The sequence below is a fragment of the Centruroides vittatus genome, unplaced genomic scaffold (genome assembly GCF_030686945.1).
Source record: "Centruroides vittatus isolate TY-2023 unplaced genomic scaffold, ASM3068694v2 contig_879, whole genome shotgun sequence".
NCBI classification, from domain to species: Eukaryota; Metazoa; Arthropoda; class Arachnida; order Scorpiones; family Buthidae; genus Centruroides; species Centruroides vittatus.
In genome coordinates, this window is record NW_027122571.1 from 965,641 (window position 1) to 985,553 (window position 19,913).

At 31.1% G+C, this 19,913-nt stretch overlaps 1 protein-coding gene and 1 long non-coding RNA gene across 2 annotated transcripts in view; both read right to left on the reverse strand.

Annotated features, from left to right (window-relative positions):
• Positions 1–13,068: 13,068 nt before the first annotated feature.
• LOC136983270 (uncharacterized) lies at positions 13,069–13,536 on the reverse strand. Its single transcript, XR_010882006.1, has 2 exons — positions 13,479–13,536; positions 13,069–13,188 (listed from the first exon to the last, which is right to left on the reverse strand). It is a non-coding gene; the product is annotated as an uncharacterized lncRNA (long non-coding RNA).
• A 4,945-nt stretch (positions 13,537–18,481) lies between these two features.
• The window catches only part of LOC136983237 (integral membrane protein 2B), a 31,947-nt gene continuing 30,515 nt past the window's right edge, over positions 18,482–19,913 (reverse strand). Inside the window, exons 6-7 of the mRNA XM_067279924.1 lie at positions 19,709–19,859; positions 18,482–19,626 (exon numbers count right to left, since the gene is read on the reverse strand). Coding sequence (XP_067136025.1) covers positions 19,517–19,626; positions 19,709–19,859 — 261 coding nt within the window. The 3' untranslated portion in view covers positions 18,482–19,516. The remainder of the gene's footprint in view (positions 19,627–19,708; positions 19,860–19,913) is intronic.

Genomic DNA, 19,913 nt, shown 5'->3' on the forward strand with positions numbered 1-19,913 from the left:
CTTCAATATATTTCCATATAAATATAAAAACTGTGCATAAATATAATAAAACATGTGTTCTTATTAATACATTCCATGTTAAAATGCAAATTGTAAATCAATATTGTATGTATTTTTAGGGTCTTTTCATTTTATAAAAGTTAAAAGCTTTAGAAATGCTGAAATATTTGTTTAAATAAAAATATTTATTTTGAAAATATATTTTCAAAAATGTATCTTACCTTCCAGAAATGTCTCCAAATCACATAAATACTACAGGAACTCCCCTACTTACAAACTTTCAGACTTACAATTTGACCTTACATCTAAAATTTAAATTTTGTGTAGATTCTGAAGTTGTCTTGCCAATTGTGAGGTGGATTTGAAGTCGGTCTTTGGCCAGTAATAAAATAATTAATGTGGAGTTATTTCTATTGTGTATTTTTTGCATGAATTTTGAGGTTCTGTTGCCACTGGCGAGGTAGTGTTGAAGTTGGTAATAGTGGCATTTTTCATTGATGTTGGCAATTTTTATAAAATTTTATGATAAATGCTTCAAAAATGCATCCAAAATATAATAGTAAATCTAGCAGTGAAGATAAATACAAGAAATCTCTATTACCATGGCTCTAAACTTGACATTGTAAATAAAACAAAGGTTAGATGAAAAAAAAATCACATTTAAAATATCTGATAATAGAATACCCATTTGCTACTATCTAGTAAGTACATTGAAGGATAAAACACTAACAATAAGTGGTTATTCTATGTACAAATGTACTTTAAAGGTTAGTTTTCAACTCAATGACAAAACTTCAGGAATCTAACCTGTTTGTACATAGGGAAGCAGCTGTATATATTAGTATAATAATTTCACATTTGATTTGTCATTTCTGGGAGAAACAATGCTCATGGTTTAAAAAAATATAAAAATATCACAAATGTACAAAAATCTTTGTTTTCATTTTCCTCTTCTGTCGTTTCAACCCACCAGTAACAGTCCAAAACAATTTTCACGTACAGAGATGACATTTTATTGGAAGCTGTATCTTCACGACAAAATGCAAATTGGAAACATCACAAATACACAAAAATCTTTGTTTCCTTTTTGCTATTTTTATATTTTTTAAAATGTAAATACCATTGGCCAAGTTTTAATTTTTACTTAAATGCTCATAGTCATTGTTAGGATCTTAAGGCGTAAAGATCTCTAATTGTGTAATAATCATTCAATCCCTCACAAAGAACTACAAGTTGGGTGGTTATGACTGTCTGGAGTGGACTCTGGTCATGTCCTGCTCATTCGACTGATCCGAACAAAAGACCTCCCTGAATCTCACACCCACACATAGATGTATCCTGATCGGACACCTGGTCATTAGGTTTTCACACATGCAAAAACAACGGACCCAACGGTTATGCACTGAATTATGAATGAATAAGAAATACTCTAACACAGGGATCGGCAACCTTTCAGCAGTGTTGTGCCAAACATAGGTTAGTGTTATTCCATATACCAACATGATTCTATCAAGTTTGTTATATATGTTATCAAAATTAGTCCTGTTATAACGGACTTCAAAATTTATAATTTTGAAGTTAAGCTGTTAATTGAAATATGTTCTTTCATGTGAAGTGCTTGCATAACACGTAGACGGCGACACGAAGTCTAAACACGTGTTGTAATAGAAACATACAACCAAGATTTGTTTTTAATGTACCATTGCCTTCGCTGAACTCTTGAGTTCCATTTAAATGTGTGATTAATAATTAAAATATAATTTTTAATACATTTTTATTCAATCAGAGTGCCACTGAAAATTGTCCTGCGTGCCACAGATTGCCAATACCTGCTCTAGCATATTAAATCATATCTTTCAAATAAATACATTTTACGTAGCCCTTTAGAAATGGTTAGTTATTAATAATTTACATTAAATTATCTGATATATGTATATAATATTTATACATACATATATAATATTTATAATATATGTATATAATATATGCCATATTTCTTATCCATTGATTCTTTTATTAATTTTGCAGCTGCCTGTAAAATAGTAATAATACTGTTGTTATGCAAGAATGTATATTTAATAGCCGTTCGGAAAACGCATAACGTTTTTACGTCCGACCCGTATATAAAGAGCTATAAACAAAAAATCATAGGACTACTTACCGATTGTGCTCCGTTCGAGACGCCATTACTTAAGCTTGCCGTCGTCGTGGAGGTGCACACTGGACGGCGGATGCACGCGAAGCGTATCACGTGACTTAGTTTCAACGTCACTAAGTCACATGACTAGGTCTCTGACGCGTTTCCGGCAGCTTTTCTCGTGGAATAATCCGTTCTCTTTGCACTGACACGTCATATTATTAACACGTGATTAACTCTTGTCACTTAGAACAGCTCGCGGACTACAGTTTGACAACTTTGCCTAGTTACGCTTTTCTAACATCGTAACGTTCTATATCCAAATCCCAGTTAATATTTGACATCGACGATTTATTTTTCGATGTTAACTCCGTAAATACAGAACAAATGAAATAATAAATAATCGAATTACTTTAAAATTCAGATTAAATGCTATAAAACTATAAATTTAATATCTAAATTTACAAACATATATGTCTTATATAACTAATCTCTCTAATTTTAAAATCTAAAGTTATATAACAGTAAATAGTATTGGTCACACATTTTACATACTGTAACTTTTATATTATTGTTAAATAACTTTACATTTTAAAATTAGAGATAAAACATACATGTTTGTAAATTTAGATAATACATTTATAACTATAAGCATTTAATCTGAATTATAAAGTAATTCGGTTATAATGTTAAATTAATGAGAAATATAAAACAAAAGACACAGTAGTGCATTCATTAGAATAAAGAAAAGTTTGTTTCTGCTGTTTTGTTGGACGCGGAACTATTCGGCTATAGAGCTAGTGGAACTGCGTTGAGCGCCACCTATACGCAGGCAAAGGAAACTTTTTCGGGAAAACACGAGCGTCTTTGGGTTAGATACCTACTGAGACGCGGTGCTTGTTTTCTGCCTGTGATAATGAAAAACAGCTTTCTGCCAACAAAACTTCAAAAAATAACTGTTGTGTGGTCGGTTGTAGTGTTACCTATATTACTGAGCCACCAAGTACAAAGTTTTATTCGTTCCCGCATGAATAAGAGGCCTACCCCGGGACGAAAGAGAAATGGCTGACTGCAATTTAATTCCTGAGGTTAATTACATAATGATGTGTTGCATTCTAACCAATTTTCAATCTCTTGTTAACCTTAATTGGCTCTATTTTAAATTTAGTTCTCTAATGTAAAGTTTAGTCATTTTCTTTTTTTATGTTATTTTGTTAATCTGACAGATATTAATTGGCATATGATGTGATATTTGAATTTACGAGATCTGTGGAAGAAAGGAGTAAGAAGCAAAATTAGTATTTTGAGAAAATGAGGATAAGAATTTCCTTATTAATACAATACTATTAGCTATTACTATGGTCCTTATTGAAGTTCCTTTATATATATGGTTAGTTACAAATTTCATTATTTACCATGAAATAGATATATAGTTTACTTCTTCCACACCACTCTTTAAATTGTACAAAATTAAGAGTATAATAAATATAAGAATATTAATACTGCTCAGTCCCAATGATCTACAGACACTTCTCGAGTTACGACCATTCGCACTTATGACGAAAAATTTCATTAAAAAATTTTTTAAATGTATCAATTTTTTTATAGGTTTCGTAGAATATATATATATCATATACACATATATTTTGCACGCTTTTGGTGATTGATTGCGTCATCTATAGTTTTGTTGTGTAGTTAGTTACCCTTCGCGTGTGCTTGTGTAAGATGGCTAACTGTTTTGTTGAAGTACAGTCACTTCTTGACTTACGTCCGAAGTTGCGGAACCGAACCCCGTCGTAAGTCGAGAAGTGACTGTATTGACTAATGCAGGCATTACTTTGATCTTAAACTGCAGAATGTATGTATGTATATATTATATATTATTAAATATATATTTATAAATAATATATAAATTTAGAATTTATCAAATTTCTATTTATTAAAATATAAATAGTTTTACATGTAACATACAAAATTCATACAGGATAAATTCATATGTTGCGAGAATGCTATTATTCCTCAACAACAATCAAATGAACAAAATGATGAAACAAAAGTAATGAACATGAAGTACTGAACTTTAAAATTATCACATTGAAAAATCACTGGTAAGATCGTCATCATCAGAATCTTCCTCACTAGAATGTTTTTGTATGGTTGAAGCAGATGATGGTTTCCAAGTGTAACATTTTATCATTGTTGCTTTTAAGAACTCGATTTTGTAGTTTAATTTTTATTAAATTTAATTGCAAAAAAATACGTTCAACTGCTGCACTTGAATGAGGAAGCAATAAAAACATCTATTTACTGCCAAAGTAGAAAAATATAGAAATTTAGAATTAAAATGAATGTTTTGAAAGGTACTAAATTGAAAGGAAAGATATTAGGATTTCATAAATAGTACTAGGAAAATGGTGTTGGGTATCTTGGTACTAGAACAAGTAAAAAAGTATTAGATTAGTACAAAAGTACTAGGTGAAACAACACTGGTGCTGCCTTTGTAGCCCCGATTCTGTTACTCGGCGTCGCCGCTAGAGGCGCCTCAATCTAGTTTCGCCGTTCCTTCCACTAGCTCTATTGTGCCCCGTACATAAAAAAAAAAATGAACGAGTCAACTATATATTGAAATGGAATTTTTGAATCAGTACTCAAATGACATAAATTCATCATTCTGACTGAACCATTAATAATTAATGTTTTTAATACATAAAAATTTTAAAATATTTTCCTTTGTTCGATTCTTTAAAAAATTTTTACTTATTTCTTTAGGGAAGAAATTAAAAATCTGTATAACAGTTACAGTTTAAACATTTAAGAATAGAATACAAACACAGCATTAAAGAAAGAAAAACATTTATTATATTACATAGTTCAATATACAGTAATCTAATTTCGGTTTTCCGTCGGATGAGTAAGTTTATTTTTTACAAATAGAAGACAAAGTCGCTCCAAAATTTAGACGATCACCATTTCTTTCTGATGTTCTAGAACGGAATTAGACAGCTAGACCTTCCTTTATAGGCTACGCAACTGCCTGCTGTTTAAAAAGTTCCTTTAAAAACACAGAAAAACCAATAAAATTAAAAAATCTTTAAAATTGGTATGGTAGATCTTACGACGTAAAAGGAGCCAGAATCCCGGAAAGATAGGATGACTTAAAAAGACGTCGTAAGGTCTACCATACCAATTTTAAAGATTTTTTTAATTTTATTGGTTTTTCTGTGTTTTTAAAGGAACTTTTTAAACAGCAAGCAGTTGCGTAGCCTATAAAGGAAGGTCCAGCTGTCTAATTCCGTTCTAGAACATCAGAAAGAAATGGTGATCGTCTAAATTTTGGAGCGACTTTGTCTTCTATTTGTAAAAAATAAACTTACTCATCCGACGGAAAACCGAAAATATTTTTGTAAAATTTCGTCACTAGAGGGATGTCTCGGACTAATTTACATTAAACAGCGCTCACTCTCAGTGGATAAAAGGAGCCAGAATCCCGGAATCCCCCACCAGCGGCAAGCAGCAGATGGTGGAAACGCTCACTTAAATTGTTATATTTAGCTTTAAAAAGATGTTCCGCTAAATAGCCTAACATATGCTCTTCTAGTCGACCGCTGACAGGAACGTTTGACCGGACTGTGCGCCACAATCTTTCAATTGTGTTTGTATGGGCGCCTGTCTGGGGATCAACAAAATTATATGCGTGGTTGACTGTTAGATGGCGAAAGCCTTCATTTTGGAGGCAATCGTAGGCTTTCCAATAGTCACTGATAATTGTTGTGCCCGGAAGCACCCACTCCTTCAACACATTGAGCAACGTTTCGCTATCCCTAGATTTCACAGGGACAAGGAAGGCACGTTTAGACTCCCGCTCAATCCCTCCAAAAATCCACTGCCCTGGAATTATTCTCCCTCTGTTGTATTTTCTCTTTCCAAATTTTGCTTCGTCGATTTCCACCACTCTGTCTTCTCCTCCAATTTTCTCAGACGTTGTCATCATATCGTGGATATAAACCTCTCTGAGGAAAGAGGCCCAATCCACGACTGTATGCGAAGAAACACCGAGTGTTTGTTGCAGAATATTTTGTCTTGGAAGCGTTTACAAGATTACATGATTACAAGATTACATGATTACAAGGTGATTAAGAAGTCTCCACAGGGTAAGGAGCGGAAGACGCGTACCTCTAAGAAATGTCCCACACCAAATCGATTTAGACCAATTGCAACTTGCCTTCCTCGCCGGACTAGCTTGCCGCAACGAAATCTTCCACTTTCTCCCGCAATTAAAGGATTGCCACACCGACCGCAATTGGTTTTGTCCCGCCAAATGCCGTGGCGTAACAATTCCTCTTTTATCCGGGCGTCCGAGAAGTCCATAACCTCGTGGAATCGCAGTTCGCATCCTGAGCAGATAGAAGAACTTGGACTGGCCATTTCAGAATGAAATCGATGTTTAAATTCGTAGTACACTTTTCCAGTGATCACAAGCGTCCTGAGCGAGCTTCGTTTTCCGATGTGATACGTCCTGCTATGCTAACCCCCTCCGGAAAAACCGAACAGCTCAAGCGAAAGACAAAATTGTTTTGTTTCCACCAACCGTTATGCCTACACGACATTAGTGTAGCATTATTATCAATTATCAATACTTTTGTGAAATTAAATAAAAATAATTATAAAAAGAGTTTAAATGCATTTTTTTACAGTTTAGACAAGGGGTCGCCAAAGTGGTCGATATAACATTATTAGGAGGTCGATTATCAAGCTTAGGCTATGGATAAGGGGGAGCTAAGGATCAAGCTTATCTGTCTCACTGATTGTCAGTTACAAAAATTATTATTAACAAATATACAATAAATGAAAAAGAAATGTATTAAAATAGTAAGTGCTTTGTTTTGCTTGTAACAAACTTTTTGGTAGGAGTCAATATGAGGTTTCGAACACTTGTAGATGGTCGACGATCAAAAAAGTTTGGCGACCCTTGGTTTAGACGAAAGCAATTGAGAAAACTACAACAAAATATGATCCTAATCGTCTTTAAAAGATGCATTTGTGAGCAGATTTCGATCGTTGGTATACCTAAGGGTTTACCAACGGTGACACTAAGGGTTTAAATTGCAAAAAAACCTGTAGCTTTTAACATAAGTAGCATACAAAAATAATTCAGCATCGAAAGAAATTGAAAGTAACGCCATCAACAAAAAATTGTCAACCGAGAGGGAACTGTTGGAGTGTTTTTTAATATTAATAAAATGTAGTTAATAATTACGTTAAAAGTATACAAACTCTATATTAAATTTGTAATATTTACTAAAACTGTTAATCAGGATTAATAGCAATCAAATTTCATACTATTTTATATTAGTTTAACACAAAAAACAAATTTTTAGTAGTGAAAGGGTCGTGGGGGAAGACAACGATATTACATTTACAGAGAAGAATAAGGAATAAACTCAAGTAAATGTTATATGAAAGATTAGATATATATACACTACTTTTAACAATAAAATATAATATAAAAGTAATAATAGAATAAATATAAAAAAATAATCGAAACGTTATAAGTAATTACATTTTATTGGATGTATTTAACTGGAAAGTAATTACATTCACAAATTATTAGATGGGCAACTATTTACGTAATATTTTTCAACAAAACAAAATAAATAAATAAAGAACTTGTTGACATCGTGCACATTTAACAAATCAAAGAGTTTGGCAATTATCTCAACACAATTTAAACTGTTAGTGTCTAAAAATATGTTTTACATTTAAAAATTCACATTTTTTACGTATGAGTCTAGAAGCAAAACCATCCATATTTAATCAAATTATTAAATATTGGCGCAGATAATTGATGAAAAGCGAATGTAATTTTATGTCATTTTTTATCGAAGAAGCGTTACAAAATAATTGTATATCGTTTAAAATTTCTTTAGCTAAAAGTTTTACTTGTCTATGAAATCCAACGTCTAAAGCTGGACGTACACTTTGGTGGAATAATTGGTACTTCGCATGAATTTTGATTTATAGATGTTTGAAATACTGTGTTATAAATATTAATATTTGTTTGCCCACTCCACGAGTCAATTATTAATGAGTTTTCTGTTATATTTGAAGCTAATATATCTTTTACATAGTTTGTAATAATTACTATAGTAGCTGTAACAGTAACGTTTGGGGCATTAAACAGCAGCGATCTTTCAATTCTAGGTCCGAAGGTTCCGTGATCCTCTTTAAGTAAATAAATACATTACCTACAACTCGTCCGTTAGCATTAATTAAATATTAAACAGTGTAGGAATGAGTAAATTTTATTACTTGGAGAATGTGCAAATCAAATAGTATTTTATCTTCTTTATACGAAAGTGTTCTTGGTGAAATCATTTCGTATGAAAAAACCACACTGATCTGTATTGAATATAAGGTTACGCGAATAAGATGGCAATAAATTGTTTACTGTGGTTTGAAATTTGCGCTGCTTTTATTAAAATATCCTTTTCGTTTACTCTATTTTATTTACAAGTTTTGTAGTTTTACGAGATACTGATCTGTACTCTTTTTTAAATTTAGCATTCCAGGAATCACTAGCTGTAAACTTAATTATATTCTTATCGGCTTTTTCATAATCATTTGAATATCCTGATTCACAGTCGGTGTTTGCGTTATCGACTTCTTTTTCTTTAAGCAGACAAGTGTTTTTTTCGTCTGAAATAACTTTAATCAAATTATTGTCTTCCATCCGACAAAATTCTTCGTCGTCTCTATTTACATAATTACTTAAAATATCACTAAATGCATTAAAAGCATTTTAGCTACCCGTTTATCAATGTCCAAAATAAAAGGCATATAAATCTCTTCTGTAGACCAGACATTACCACATAAACGTTTAAATTCTGTTATAATATTTTGAATATTTACATTTAAGTCTTCTCCCATTGTCGAAAATTCTAGAATTTATTCTAAATTTAATATCGTTATCTTCCTCCACGACCCTTTCACTACTAAAAATTTGCTTTTTTTATGTTAAATTAATATAAAATAGTATGACATTTGATTGATATTAACCCTGATTAATAGTTTTAGTGAATATTACAAATTTAATATGGTGTTTGTATACTTTTAGCGTAATTATTAACTAAATTTGATTAATATTTATTAAAAGACACTTCAACAGTTTCCTGTGAAATGTATTTAAAAGTGAATAACAACCTTTTTAGATATCTACTCAGATTCTTAATGTTTAAATTTAACAAAAACGTTTACTTAGTAAAAATTTTGTGCTGGAGATCTACAAAGTTTTGTTTTATATTTTTTAGAAATGCATTCTTTATCTTCAAACTTCCCATTACATTTTGCCCGACTGTTTCAGTCGTGATATAAACTTGGAATGAAAGATGGATCGTCGCTAAACACGTTAAAATAAGTCCTAAAAACAGTTAACTATTAACTATTTACTTGCTGGTATCGCAGCCTTAATACTTTTCTAAAAAGTTACTCTTTAAAAAGAGAGCTAATTTCTAGAATAAAAAGTATAATTTTGACAGCCGCGTTTTTGGGCCAAATCTCAAATTACGAAAAGCAAACTAATAAACTAATACATAATTTAATTGGGACAACTTTTCGCTCAATTGGGAAGGTAGCGGAAAAGGAATTTAGCAATTTTTGATATATTTTAGGGAACTTCCGAAAATAATGCTACACTACGATCGCTAATGTGTAGGCCTAACAGTTGGCGGAGACAAAGTAATTTTGTCTTTCGCTTGAACTGTTCAATTTTTCCGGAGGGGGTTAGCGTAGCGGGACGTACCCCGTCTGAGGATGACCTGAATTCGAGCTCATTGTTTGCTCATTGTAGTGGCATAATTCAGAATAATTGCTAATATATAAACTAATGATTTTACAAGTCTAATTATCTAATTACAGTCACTATTCGAAAGTAGTCGTATTATCCACTGAGAATTCTTTTATCTTTTGCTGAATAAAACTCCATATTTTTAATGAAGAAATATTTATCCAATTGTGGTTATGAAGAAATGTAAACGATCAGTTTTAAATTAAAAGCTTATACATAAAAACAACATATACATTAATTATTTAATAAAACGATTCATTCGATTTTTATAATAAATCGAATGTATAGTCTTATTAATTAAATAACTAATATCAATCAATCAATCAAGTTTATTAGCGTAGTAGGCATTAGCCTGTTACAAGGGGGGTTAAAAATACGTTTTTTAGGATAACATAATCTACAATTTTAGGTATCCTTTAACATTGTATACCTTTTCAATTTATTAATTAGCCATAAGGCTTAATTAACTATTAACACATTGCCTTAATAACCTATTGACAATATTATACAGCCCATAAATGTCATTACTATTGACTTTATCTAGTTTTCTATACATATCAATTTCCGTCTTTTGGTTATGACTTTGATCCTTGATAATATTTAAATCTTGTTCTTCCTTCTCGTTACATCCGTAGATTAAGTGTGGTTTTGATAATTTTTTTCCACACTTGGAGCAGGTACATTGATTATATTCTATGTATTTATTTATAGTAACTAGACCTTTTTGATTAAGTCTTAACTGAATGAAAAACTTTTTAACATTAAATGGGAGATTTGAAAGCATATAGTTGTTGATATAAGGGTAGTTAAGGATTATATTATAGTGTGAGTTATTTCTTCTTTTTCTTATATCTTCATTATCCTGGCTTATTGAATATTCCATGGCTTTATATAGTAATTGACTGGTTCGTTGGTCATTATTTTTGAGATACTCAAATACTAGTTCTATCGAAAATCCGTAAGCATTAAAAATCTTCGATAATTGAGTTATCCAATTCCGTTGAATGTTTATATTTCTAGATCTATTGTATAATAAGTACATTAGTTTAGATGACAAATCTTCTGCATTAATTATTTTTTGAAGCCAATTAATATATCTTTTTACCGGAATAGTATTAAGTTTGAATCTCTTAAGTTCCTTAAATAACTAATAAAACTTATTCGAAGATTTATAAAAATTGTTTTAATAAAATTTATTTAGTAAATACAGTAAATTAATACAACAGCGAGTCAATAAATAAATAAACAGCTGAAAAACCATCATATTGCTTTTGGCTGGTTATTTGTCATCCTTAAATCTAAAAACTTTTATTGCCATTTTCATACATATATCCATATATATATATATATATGGATATATGTATATCCATACGATATACGTATCGTATGGATACGTATCGTATACGATATATATATGTATATCCATACGTATGATATATATCATTGACGTCATATTAAGCATCATAAACAATAAATTAATAATGAAGATAAAATGAAATATGTGGTATGTACTGTTTAAGAATAGAGATAATACAGCACATAGCTGTAACGGAGAATTTAGAATCAATAATAATATCAAAGAAGTAACTGACAATAAATAATGACGCTGGATGATAAATTTAAACTAGAATGTTCACAAACACTTCCGATATGACCAGATTTATTGGTGCATCTAAGAAATTGTGTAATTATCTTAAAAATATAGCAAAACAATAAATCATAAGGTCTGTATAGACCCGAAGATTACATTCGGAATAGTTATTTGGGAATGCGCTCCTAATTACAAGAAACAAACAGTATAAATATTATTGAATAATTTGCGCCATTATGATTCTGTGTCTGCCTATTATCTACAAGGATATCGACAGATCGGGTTACGTTAAGCAACTTTCCTTAGCCATATAGAGCAGACTACTATTATAACTATTACTCCTTTCCGCCTTCTGATTTTTCTCCTTTGCATCTTTTTTTTTTTTTATTTGTGGTTTAAGGCCCTTTACCACTCAATAAAGAGCATAAAAAGGCCCCTATCAAGAGGAAACGTCTGCAATTATTTTGAAACAGTTTAATGATTGAACCTTGATAATTCTAAATCGAAAAAAATGAAGTTAATTTATAAATAACATATTACTTCTTTTTGATAATTTTTGTGGATAACCTTTTCATCAGTTCAGATTTGAAAAAATTTAAATCTTCGTATTAATTCAAGAATGTCGATTATAACTAATGTCAACACAATAAAATATATCTGCTTTATTTAAGTTAATCTAAAAATAGGTTTTCTCAACCAAGTCCATTATTAAATAATACACGACTAGACATTGTTTGGAAATAAAATAAAATATTTTAAGTCTCTATGTAGTGTTGTCACACATCTTACATACATTAATTTATATATTACTGTCATATAACTTTAGATTTTAAAATTAGAGAGATTAGTTATATAAGACATATATGTTTGTAAATTTAGATATTAAATTTATAGTTTTATAGCATTTAATCTGAATTTTAAAGTAATTCGATTATTTATTATTTCATTTGTTCTGTATTTACGGAGTTAACATCGAAAAATAAATCGTCGATGTCAAATATTAACTGGGATTTGGATATAGAACGTTACGATGTTAGAAAAGCGTAACTAGGCAAAGTTGTCAAACTGTAGTCCGCGAGCTGTTCTAAGTGACAAGAGTTAATCACGTGTTAATAATATGACGTGTCAGTGCAAAGAGAACGGATTATTCCGCGAGAAGAAAAGCTGCCGGAAACGCGTCAGAGACCTAGTCATGTGACTGAGTGACGTTAAAACTGGGTCACGTGATACGCTTCGCGTGCATCCGCCGTCCAGTGTGCACCTCCACGACGACGGCAAGCTTAAGTAATGGCGTCTCGAACGGAGCACAATCGGTAAGTAGTCCTATGATTTTTTGTTTATAGCTCTTTATATACTTGTCGGACGTAAAAACGTTATGCGTTTTCCGAACGGCTATTAAATATACATTCTTTTTAATATAACATAATTAAAAAAATTCATATTCCCTTAATATGCACAATTACCAAAAATTCTAATCGACTACAAGTTGACACACACTTGATTTCTGATGGGAATTTAATGGAGGTAGAAATATGCCATTTTACATGATAAAAGTATTGTACCTAAGTTTATTTATCCAAAAAATGCAAAATCAGTCTTCTTTTTTTGGTTGTACCACTATCAAAACAAAAAAGCGATATGTTAATAAGTAAGATAAAGATTATATTATTAATTATTTGTAATGGTATTATGTTTTCATTACAATAAGTTGAACAGCATAAAATATACATCAAAAAGTTTTTTTGATGTATATTTTAGTAATTGTTTACATTGGAATGAATATTATATTAAATAACAAGTTTATAATTGTTTAGCCATTTATTTATGTGGCTGTCGACAGTATAAAAAGATAACTTGAGTAAAAGTACAGAAAAAAAAACAGCGAATGATAAAAGACCAAATCGTACTTTAACAAGAGGATATGTAAACAATTGTTTCGTAATCTCAACTTCTTTCTTTCCTTCCTGCTCCTCCATCGTAATCAAAATCCAACGCCCTCTCTAATCTTCGAACAAAATGTACAAGTTTCAAAATATGTAATTTAATTCGAAATAAACATGTATAATAATATATATATATTATTTTACGCTACAATTTCTTACACAGAATTTTAATATTAAAAGTAAACTTAAAAAATTATAACATCTCTGCATAACGTTAGGATTTGTATTTCTCTGAATCTTAAGAATATATTTTTATCAGCGAGATTGCGGTCGAAGTTTTCACATCAAACGCCTGCTCGACGTTCACGTTTTACAGATGAAAACTTCGGCCGCAACGGCGCTATTAGCCCATCAAATCATTCGTTTCGTTAGTGACGAACGCGTTTCATTGTTTCCGCGATCGTCACTATGACGTTCGTGTGACAAAAGGTGCGTTCGTTAATAGCGGTCGCTCTGCGTTTCCGCTACTACGGGAGTGCGCTGCTGTTTGTAGGCATCAAGGTAGCCAGATTTAAATTTTTATAAAGAGCCAACTAAGATTTAAAAAAAAAAACCAGAAACAAAGCCAAAATTTATTATATATTTTATATACATTATACTTTAATTATATTTGAATGCTATTTTATTATGTCAATGCTTCTTTTCCAAAAAGCATAAATCTTCATGATTAAGGGAAGAAATTGATTCAGAGTAATACAGTTTCTCAGAAGTAAAATACTCTAACATTTTATGTGAAGGGACAAATTCTTTGCAACATATATTTGAGGACAAAAGTTGTGACCTAATCCTAATAATCGCATCTAGAAGAGAAAGTTGCATTCTATTCCTTGCCTTATTCTTAAAATGAGTTAAAAGTGAAAAAACCCTCTCTACTGTAGCATTGCTAATGGGTATTATTAGGCAATTGAGGGCAAAAGTCGCAAGTTCTTTGAATTGGGGATTTTGTAATATTTTTTGCTTAAAAAGCTCACTTTCATTGGGTATTCCACATTTCTTAAATTGATCTTCGTCTATCCAATTGACAAAGGTAATTTTCTGTATTGCTCTTCAATCATATTAAGATTGTCTTGTGCCAAATTCAAAAATGGCAATTCAGAAAACTTTGGTCATAAAGCTTGGTTTAAAATTATATTTGGGCTTAATTGCGCTAGATCTTAAAATAAATTCATTCCTGGTGGAAGCCTTTGTTGAAAGCCTCTTCTAACATGTGAAAACACCTTTCTTTGATAGTTAGAAATTGTTGCTTGATTTTTTCACCATTATTATTTATCTGAAGGTATTTATCTCATTCGTTCAAAAAATTCATTCCAAAATCAACTTTAGAAATACTTTTCTTATAATTACCATAATCAGGTCTACTTTATAAAGTTTTGTAGTGCAAAATAAACTTTTATGCAACTGATAAAGGTCTGCTTTATTTTGTTGAAAAAGGCCATTTAACCTTCCAAATTCTTGAACTATTGGAGTTGCAAAATGGAAATAGAGATAATTAGTCTGATCCAAGATCATTTCTTTTAATAATATACAACTTAGAATGCCTACTGGAAAATATAAAATCAGATTTGTTAAAAAATAAAATTATCATGATGTTATTCGAAAAAAGCCAAAAAAAAACCAAAAAGCCAAACAAAATTTTTGACGCCAATCAGACTGAAAAAAAGCCAAATTTTGCAAATTTAGCATCAAAAAAGCCAATCTGGCAACCTTGGTAGGCATTTAGGAACAACGGTGAAAGAAAGATGGCGGCGCCCGCACTATCGATAGTATCGTGATGGAGGAATCTATAATTTTAAAATATGAGCTTTTAAAGGCAAAAGAAGAGTCCCAATTGTAAAATTTAACCATAAAATGGATTATTTGTTGAAAGAGCATTGAAAATAGTCACGAAAAAAATTAGAATGCTGGCTACCATTCGAAAAAAATTCGAAAAGACACATCACCGCGTGCATTAACTTGCGCTTTCACAACTTCTAAATTTTCATTCATAAAACCACATAATGGACCCCGAAACGAAACTATTAGAGCCATGGAAGACGCTATGTTACTTTCCACTAGAGTACCTAGATATTAAAGTAGCGACACACGAGTCATCGCCGCCATGTTCTGTCGAGTGTCATCACATGGTCTATGGGTTTACATTAAGAAATGACGAGTTTTTTTAGTTTAATAAAGCATTTTTACGAATAAAATTATTTATTAAACTAAAATAATCGTCATTTCTTGATCCAATAATGCTATTTGTTGTCTTGATACCAAAAAAAAAAAAATGTTATATTTTGTACTGTACTTAAGTATTATTTGTTTAATATAATTATTTAGTTCAACAATTTTGTTTTAGTATTATTATTATTTTTATTTATTCATATTACTTAGAGTTATTTATTTTATTTGATTTATTTTTATGTTTAATTTTTTGTTTACAATAATGTTTCACTATTTCATCTTTTGAAATTCAAATTAAAGTCCGTCTTCGCAAGATCATTTATTACATAATTCGCACTATTTTGCATATAAAATGAGTGTTTTCGAAATATTAGTAAATTATAATTTATCCTTGTACTTTGAGTTTTGCAATCCTTATTTTCGGATCAGTTTACAGACCTGCTTCAGGCCTGTAAATTGGCCGAAAATGTTCTGTGATTAAAGTTATTGCTGGAAAAGTACAAATGATGTTTTTTAAAATTTATTGTCAAATCTCGGGTTATTACAAAAGAGTTTTTCGAGTCGGCTACTTTTTAGAAAATTTTTGACTACAAAAGTTAAAAACATCTGGCCCGCTGTCATACTCCAGACAAAAAATTGGCACTTAAATTCTTTGAGTTTGACACCCCTGGGCTACAGCATTAGTCTACTGCATTTCTCAAAGTGGGCGATAACGCCCCCTTGTGGGCGGTGAGTAAATCTAGGGGGCGCTGGAGGCAGGATACTGAACGGTGACCAAAGGCAAAAGTTGGGATCACTGACACCGGTTCCCTTTCCTCTGCTAAATTGATAAGAGGACACATTGCGTTTAATGGTTTCCAGATGTTGAGAACAATATACGGTAAGGGCATAAAGTGTGAGATTCATAGAAAAGTTTTCATAAGAATATTTCCAATCCTTTCTCACACAAGAGAGAATGGGTTAGGGTAAAGTGACCAGATATGTTAAGTTGAAATGCGGGACGCTTCCGTGTGTGGGAGCTAAAAATGGGGAGGACCTCCAACATATATATATATATAATAAAAACTAATTCATTAATAAATAATTTAGTAGAAAAATATATAAATGCATAAATTAACTTAAAAATAACTCTATAGAAAAAAAAATTGATGGCGCTGTTTGTATATCTGTCATGATATACCTAGAACAGCCACTAGGGGCGCCCCTAGATATTATTTAAATTAATAATAAATTCAGTATACAGTAGAACCTTTATTATCCGGACTAATTGGGGATGAAGGTAGTCCGAATAAGGAAAAATCCGGATAATCGAAAAAATAATAATTGACAGTGAAAAACATGTACAGTACATACAGTATGAATAATTTTTGTCTAGATTTATATACAGCTTCAATATTAAATTATTTTCTATTAAGAAATTCAAATAAGCTGTTTATCATTAGCGGCATCTGAAAAAAATATTCACTTTGTAATATAATTTTATTAGAATATTCCGAGGCTTGGCAAAAATCTATAAAAGCAAGCTTCTTTCAACTATACATTTTCAAACTGACTTTTGCTCCGGGCTCGGTAAACTCTAAGACCTATTCTGGACCAGTAGCTTCATGGAGCCCAGGTATATTTGAATGAGGCGGCCCCGTGTAGAATGCTGACTTCAGAATTTTTTTTCGGGAAATATTCTTATAAAAGATTGGTTTGGGCCCATGCAATTTCCCATTTTTCCTATAGGATAACACGCCATTGTTCTGGTCTCGAAATTTTGAGTGGGGGCACGCACCAAAATTTCTTAAAGATGAGAAATATTTGAGTTTACTCACCTTATAGCTGCATCTATTTTCCTAAAATAAATGTCTGTATTCTACCAGTTCTTCGTCGGACACCGTGTATATTTGGTTATTCCCTGCATTTAAATTCTCTTTCACAGAACACCCAGACTGCAGCCGAGCGTCGTTGGGCCGCAATTTGAAAATCTTAGACCTATAAATTCCCATTGTCACCCGTCTTTTCTTACTTAATCTCGAGAACGTAATTAGATGAAATCCGAGACCAGATATGGAGACTCGGTTAACTATACGAACTTCCGATAACAACCAGAAGTCGCGTTATTTCGATTCAAAAACTTCCCCTGAAAGATGTTAGATGGATACTGGCACGACTATCGTTAAAGGAAAAGTATGATGTACAGGGACAAGCCACTTCTAATTTGAGGTGGAGAGCATATATTTTTAAATTAAAAATATGATTGAAACTTGCAGCCTGGAATTCTGACGATATCAAAATAAATAATTGCTCGTTTCTGGTTAATTACTTTTCGATTCCAGAAATACGGGAATTTTATTTTAGTGAGACAAATGGACGAGATCATGCATCACCAGTTTTCTTCTAACTGGATACTCTCTATAATGAGATTGGTAATTTTGACAGATCTTCCAACATCCATTAATAAAAATCCAATGTGCCAAAACAATGCAAACATCCTTCTTGCAATGGCTATTGTGAAAAGCGTGATTGGCTGATTATTGGCTCATTTACTAATCGATTCTGAAACCTCCGTGAAGGAAAACTTCCTTTTAACAAAAAAACTGGTCATTGATAAATTTATACATATATTTTTTTTGATCAAATGACAATATTCAAATGTGATACAATAACTGTCACTAAAAAACTGATCATCAAATATTTCAAATCAACCCTTTTTTAAAAAAGATACCTATTATATTAAAAAAGAGAGTTTTCAAAGTATAGATTTCTTTGAAGTTTTTAAAATAGTAGTCAAAAATTTCTTATTAAATCAAAGAAATCACTTAAATCACACCAATTTTTATTTAATTTCTATTATATATAGATATATATATATATATACACTACATATTCTACAGAATAAAATACAGAAACTTTGATATGCAATTTCAAATACAGTGAGTACCTCATAGCTTCAATTTTTACAAGAGTAGCCAACAAAACTGTTAAATATATTGATAGGTGACAACAAAACTTGCAACTATTAAATGTACTGGGGTGTATGTGACTACAAAATATTTTTTACTTACCATAAGTAGATCCAAATAGAAAAATTAAACTGTAACTCTGCACATTCCATAGTGAATTCTAAACTGTTTGATAATTCTAAATATAATTTTTTCCTAGTCATGTAAACACAGTTTATTATTTTCAAATATTCCATATATCTATACAATTTCCATGAGGTTGTCAACTGGTATTTATAACAACAAAGATTTGAGATACTAAAATTGTAAATATGCTCTAGGTGATAAAATTTCTATAATGAGCATTATAATAAAGACAACTTCTAAATGTGCTCAATATAACATCTAATAGTAGATTGAAAGATTATGGCACTTTTATTTGCCTAAAAACATTTCCGTTAAAGGAAAAGACCAAAAACAGCAACTACGATCACGGTGCATTATTCACATCATTGTATTTTCTAATGTTGTTATTATACAATGCCGAACAAAGCTTATTTTACTAAATTGACAGACGTCACGGGACAGAAGTCGAGACACAAGAATATCTTGTTCTTGTCAAGCACGTAAAATACAGAAATTAAATCAATACTTTAGGGTCACGATCTTTCTCCGCTCATAAACACTATCATTGTTCAAGCAGACATTTTCGATACAAAGGCACAAAATGAATTAAAAATACGAATGAAAAATATATATATATACATATATATATATGTATGTATATATATATTTATATATGTATACAGTACTTAGATTACAATAAACAACTAGTATCTTTTCGTACAAGTGTCTTAACAAGAAAATGTGTATAATCCAAATATACTAAATTACAAATGTCTTTCAGACACATCAGACCACTCCTTCGTGAGCATCTTCCAAATTAATGATTTCTATTTCGCTAATCTTTTTACCTGCAAACTCTCGAAATAATATTTTGTCAGTAATGCTTCGTTTGAAAACTAAAAAGAAAATACAAAATAAAGTGAATGAGTTAACTTTTTAAAAATAATTAACAATTTGCTTTTATTTGAAAAAACTAACCTGATGACGTTACTCTTTCCAGACGATAAGTTGGCATTTTGGAACATTCCCTAGCAATGTAGTATCCAACAGTTTTGAAATCTTTTATGGGTGGTGTCATTACTTGCATTGTCTCTCTCACAATTTCTGTATCGACATCGTAATATCCTGCCTTTAGTTTATATAAGTAAAATTTTGTTATGCAAAATTATGGCAATGTCGAATT